The 5,772-nt window shown below is 34.2% G+C and overlaps 1 protein-coding gene and 1 long non-coding RNA gene across 2 annotated transcripts in view; both read right to left on the bottom strand.

Moving 5' to 3' along the window:
* Window positions 1-1,122: 1,122 nt before the first annotated feature.
* Window positions 1,123-4,021, bottom strand: LOC137633595 (uncharacterized). The gene is made up of 3 exons (XR_011042295.1): window positions 3,939-4,021; window positions 3,070-3,278; window positions 1,123-2,418 (listed from the first exon to the last, which is right to left on the bottom strand). It is a non-coding gene; the product is annotated as an uncharacterized lncRNA (long non-coding RNA).
* A 1,612-nt stretch (window positions 4,022-5,633) lies between these two features.
* The window catches only part of LOC137633732 (uncharacterized), a 5,698-nt gene continuing 5,559 nt past the window's right edge, over window positions 5,634-5,772 (bottom strand). Inside the window, exon 4 of the mRNA XM_068365978.1 lies at window positions 5,634-5,772. This exon is cut by the window's right edge and continues 153 nt beyond it. Coding sequence (XP_068222079.1) covers window positions 5,634-5,772 — 139 coding nt within the window.

Here is a 5,772-nt window from a genome sequence, read left to right as displayed (position 1 = left end):
TTCAGTTCATCTGATCTGCAATAGGAAATAGTATCAATAGGCCATTACAGAGTTCAAGCGTTTTACAAAAGATCAACTCTCTGCAATAAAAGGCTTAGTGTCATAATCCTTTACTTTGATTTTTAATTGCAAAACTAAATTGATTACCTATGATGATATGATTCCTTAAAAGCAAAACTAGCCCATTTTAACATGTAAGTTCACAGAAAAATTTATACTTTCTGATAAGTTTACTTTAATGTTCAAAGTAATCAAATACAGAACAAGAGATTTCACAAAGTACTCACCTGTCTGAAAAGTTTTAAGATTTTTTTTTCTCTTTTCTTTTTTGTTGCATGATATGAGTCCTTTGGAGGACTTATGTAAGAATTATGTCTTCATTTACCTCCAGAGAGAGAGAGAGAGAGAGAGAGAGAGAGAGAGAGAGAGAGAGAGAGAATTCTCTGGAGAGCTGATGCTTTACAGACTTAAACAGATTCCGTCCAGAGCTTTGAGGGAAGATTAGGGACATATCATAAGATGTTATCTATATGGGCTAATATTGAAAAATAAAACGTTAAAGGTGATAAAAACAACATTTGTTTCATTCAGAGATTTATTTATGATGATTTCCACTGTTACTTATTACCTACCATCGCCTCTACTATCACCAGCAAGACTTGATTGTCATGAATAGATGTTAGACAATTTTTAGAGTGAAGCTTAGTACATTCAAGTCTTGCAGGATTTTGCTAAGAATATGACAAGATATAAGTCATGCACTATTTTGTCACTTCAAAAACTAAAAAATATTTCATTGAAATGATTAAACAAAAGCAAAGTTCTGAGAATAGATATAAGTGAAAAGAACAAATAGGAGAATGAATATAACAATAAACTTAATAATAAAAGTTTCCAAAAAATAGGTTTTTATGAAAAGACGTTGAACTTTCCCCAACATTTGTTATTATCAAGTAGATGTCTGAGACATGATTAAACAAACACAAACACACTCCCCCTCCCCACACACACGCACACACACACACACACACACACACACATATATATATATATATATATATATATATATATATATATATATATATATATATATATATATATATATATATAAAATACGTGAAGAATTCATATGAATATTAACATACACATAACCTACTGAATAATATTTCAATATTAATTCATACATGGTGATAACAATCATAATGACCAAATCTTAATCATGTTACATTTAGGTAAATTGGCAATTGCTGTCTGACAGTACATGGCAACTGCTTTTGATTAGTATACCAATCATTGTGCGAATGACACACACACACACACACACACACACCAAGTCTATCCGATTTAATAATAATAATAATAATAATAATAATAATAATAATAATAATCTTTATATCAGCAAAAGCCAAGTACAGAATTACAATAGAGGTGCAGTGATCTTACATTTATGACATCAGTAAGAAAGATAAGATATGCAATATTATCAGTGATACAGTGCAAACATCAATTAGCAGGTTGATCCCAGAGTTTTAAGGTCTGGGTAATAAAATCATAGTAGCATTATTGCTTAATAATAATGATGATAACAGCAGGACTTCCAGACAACAAAGATATAATATAATAAAACACATTATCACACCATTACTGGATATCATTCCAATGTTATTTAGTGATGAAGATTTTGCATAGCCACAACAACAGAGATTAGTAAATACAATTCATTGCACTGACGCTTCCCTACTCCAGGTTTCCCACATTTTGGATTTGATTCTAGCAGCACTTGCAAGCACATTTTGAATTAGGGGATTTTCACTAGAACGTAGGCGGGAGGTGAGACTTACTATACAGTGTCGAATGACGGTTTTTCAGTCTATTTTCAACAAACATCACTGGAGCTGAATGGTGCCTCGGGGTATTAGTGAGGCGTCTTAGGATATCATTGTGAAGGACTGTGATAGGTCTCATCGATTCACGCTTATAGTTTGCCCATAGCGAGCAGCCGTACAAGTTATAAAAGTAGATTTGAAACAGTTTTTTTATATCTTGGTGGCAGAAGGCAAATCTTCTCCTTACCATGTTCCCTGGACAACACAATTTGCGTCACCTCTTTTCAATGTCACATATCAGAATCCTTTACAGAAATCACCTTTATAATCTGAAAGTGAATTTTATAATCTAATCATTATAGAAAGGTAGATTACCATGAATCCCTTATTGGTATTGTAACACTATTTGATCATTTAGGGATAAATTGTGATAATGAATTTTAATTTGGTGATTTGAATTTAGAGTGAGATAAAAAGCATCTGTTGTTGAAGAATTAACTTCGATGAACGTCTTCTTCTTCTCCTTTTTCTTCTTTTTTTCTTCTCCTTCTTCTTCTTCTTTCCCAGCGATTTTTATCAACTTCAAGCCCACCTGACGAGCAAAATAGACAACACCATTAAGAAAAAGACTTTGGTTAAATGCAATGAATAAACAAAAAAGCTAATGAATAAAAAAAAACATAGGCGAAGATTATTCTATTCATTATAGAAAGGAGTAATGATAATAAGGAATATGATGAGAGTTAAAGGCTGTGAGGAGATAATTGAAGGGAACAAGAAATACTGAGGTGCAAACACACATGATCAGATAATTTTAACAGAAAAATCTGAATAAATGGATATAATAATGAGATGGAAATTGTTATAGATAACTCTCTCTCTCTCTCTCTCTCTCTCTCTCTCTCTCTCTCTCTCTCTCTGTATATATATATATATATATATATATATATATATATATATATATATATATATATATATATATATATATCTTCTTAAAAATAATAACTAATAATAAAAAAGCAAAAGTCAAATCTTAAAGAAATATAATTTTGAAACTAGGCCTATAGTGAATACAGTTTATTTATCCTGGTTCATCACCTACGGAAAGGTTTGGAACTTTGAGAGAGAGAGAGAGAGAGAGAGAGAGAGAGAGAGAGAGAGAGAGAGAGAGAGAGAGAGAGAGAGAGAGAGAGATCGTACAACACCTATGAAGAAGAAGTATAAAAAGAAGAAGCAAACTCACCAATCAACACCATATTCACATCCGGTGGATTCCTTTGCCTTAAGATCCATCTCTCTGACTAAGGCTTCGTCATCTGGTCGTTCTTCTGATGGGAACCAGATGTGTATCTCACCCTGACTCCCTTCAAGGAGGCGAGGAGTCTGAGGATGACCTCAGGGCTCCTCGTCCTCCCCAGGGAACACAGAGGAAACCAGATTGACAGGAACGATCTGTTGGGAAGAAGAAGGAAAGGAAGAAAATGGGATGAAATGAAATGAAATGAAAAGAAGAAAGGAAATGATGTCATCCACATTTATTCATTATTTTATGCTTTTATTGTTATCTTGTTTCGTTAAGATGGACATGTGCATTCAGACACATACACGCACACACGCACACACACAACTGTTTACTTGTGAATACTTCAATAATAATGGGAAGAGAGAGAGAGAGAGAGAGAGAGAGAGAGAGAGAGAGAGAGAGAGAGAGAGAGAGAGAGAGAGCGGCAGAGTGAATGAGGGAGTGTGTGCGTTCCTAATAATAGAATAAAAAGAGAGCAACGAGGAATTCCAACTTCACTCGATGCATTCTATTGTTAGGAACATTCCTATGTCCTTATATGGGCATAAGAGGATAAACTCTAAGGGATCTCCACGTACATAAGTGTGTGTGTGTGTGTGTGTGTGTGTGTGTGTGTGTGAAAGGGTACTCACAGTAGGCCTATATATATGCATATCTATTTTGACAGGACATAGGCCTATTTTCTCAGAGTATTAGGTAAACTCAATAATGAATAATATAATAATATGATATAATGATAATACTCTCTCTCTCTCTCTCTCTCTCTCTCTCTCTCTCTCTCTCTCTTTTAAGGAATATTGTCTCCTCACCTCCTTGCATCCTGTGGTTGCAATGTCCGAAGGATGTCCCCAACCTTCTCGATGTCTTCTTCCTTGACGTCAATGACAATGACATATGGATCCTCCTCCAAGAAAGGGATGGTTCGACTGACGCTGCTGACGTCGTTGACACTGAAGAGAATCCCTGAAAGAGAAAGAAGAAGAAGAAGAAGAAGAAGAAGAAGAAGAAGAACGTTGAGAAAAATGATAATCTATGTGTTTCTTTCTTGAGATTCTAAAGGAAAAGGTCAAATGGGAATAATAATAATAATAATAATAATAATAATAATAATAATAATAATAATAATAATAACTGCAACAACGGAGTTAGAGGCAAAAGAACTAATGTGTGTGCGTTTGTTTGTGCGACCATTGTAGCCGCTCGCATAAGGAATGTCATCAGTCTCCTCATGAAACCCTCACATTATGAACTATCTAAATCACCTCAGCCAATAACAACTCAGCTTTATTTGATTGGCCCAATTTCATTGGCCGATACCTTTTCACTTTCCTTTTGCTGATTGGTTCTCCCGTTCGGATAACTCCGCCCACTTCCTTGTAGAGAACCAATCAGCGCAGGAAGGAGGCGGAGTCAGGAGGCGACGCGTTTGACTATGGCTGGTGCCGATATCAGTTTCCTATTCATTACAATCATGATCATTTTGATTCATTTCTATCATTATTAATTTAATCAAGGCCATAGAAATGAGACATTTCCTTTTAATATATGGAAGGAAAGAAATTGAAACTTAACATTGAAAACTTTTATATGAAATTCAAATCAGATGAAAGCAATATTTTCCTTTTTGTGAAAATAAAACCTGATTGAGATCTCTGAATATAATGTTCTACATCTATAGAGTAATAATGATGATAATAATGATGTTAACAATGATATTGATAATGATAACAACGATATTAACAGACTGAATGACAGGATGAGGATGAGGGAAAGGAGGCCAGGTATTGTAATGTCCCTCGGAGGAAAGGAACAGAGAAAATAATATTATTATTACTTACATAAAACGAAAATCTGTTTTGTCTTTTCCAAAGATTGACAGAAGGCGTCGAGGCTGGGATGGTCCTTGAACATAACAGAGAGCCATTCAATATTTGGAGGGATTTGGAACGTTGGGTCCCAGATGCCATAGTAAATCTCACAACTGTTCCAAAGAGAAGAAAAGAAAAGAAAGAAATAGTTATTGGATTTGATTGGGAATTTCATTATCAAGTTGACGATGATGATGATGATGATGATCATGATCATGATCATGATTATGATGATGATGATAATGATGACGAAAACAAAAAGTAAAAAAGAGTAATTTCGTAAAATATGGAAATTAATATCACCGAAAAATGAGAAAGTAAAATCGGGACTTTTTGATGTTTAGCCGACTTATTATGAGTCTAATTGTGACAATGATGATAATGATGATACTGACAATATAAAATATATTGTTTACAAGACTCAACTTGATTGTTATACTAAACGTTATGAGTTCTCTCTCTCTCTCTCTCTCTCTCTCTCTCTCTCTCTCTCTCTCTCTCTCTTTATTAGTAGGCCTATACATGTGTGCATGTGCATATGTTTGTATGTATGATCATGTACCAGTGTATTGTTATAGAGATATTTGATTATCTGTATCTTTATAATGTTAAAAATAACTGTCAAATAATAATAACTTACTCATTGGTGAGTAGATTCTTGATTGACTCTCTCTCTTCTACGGTCGGCTCTGAATCTCTGTAGTAATGGTTATTCAGATGTATCCATGATGGGTTGATGAGATGACGGCTAAGTTGCCTTTGTAGTTCAACTAAC

This window comes from Palaemon carinicauda, chromosome 43 (genome assembly GCF_036898095.1).
Source record: "Palaemon carinicauda isolate YSFRI2023 chromosome 43, ASM3689809v2, whole genome shotgun sequence".
Classification (NCBI taxonomy): domain Eukaryota; kingdom Metazoa; phylum Arthropoda; class Malacostraca; order Decapoda; family Palaemonidae; genus Palaemon; species Palaemon carinicauda.
This window is presented reverse-complemented; position numbering and strand designations above follow the sequence as displayed.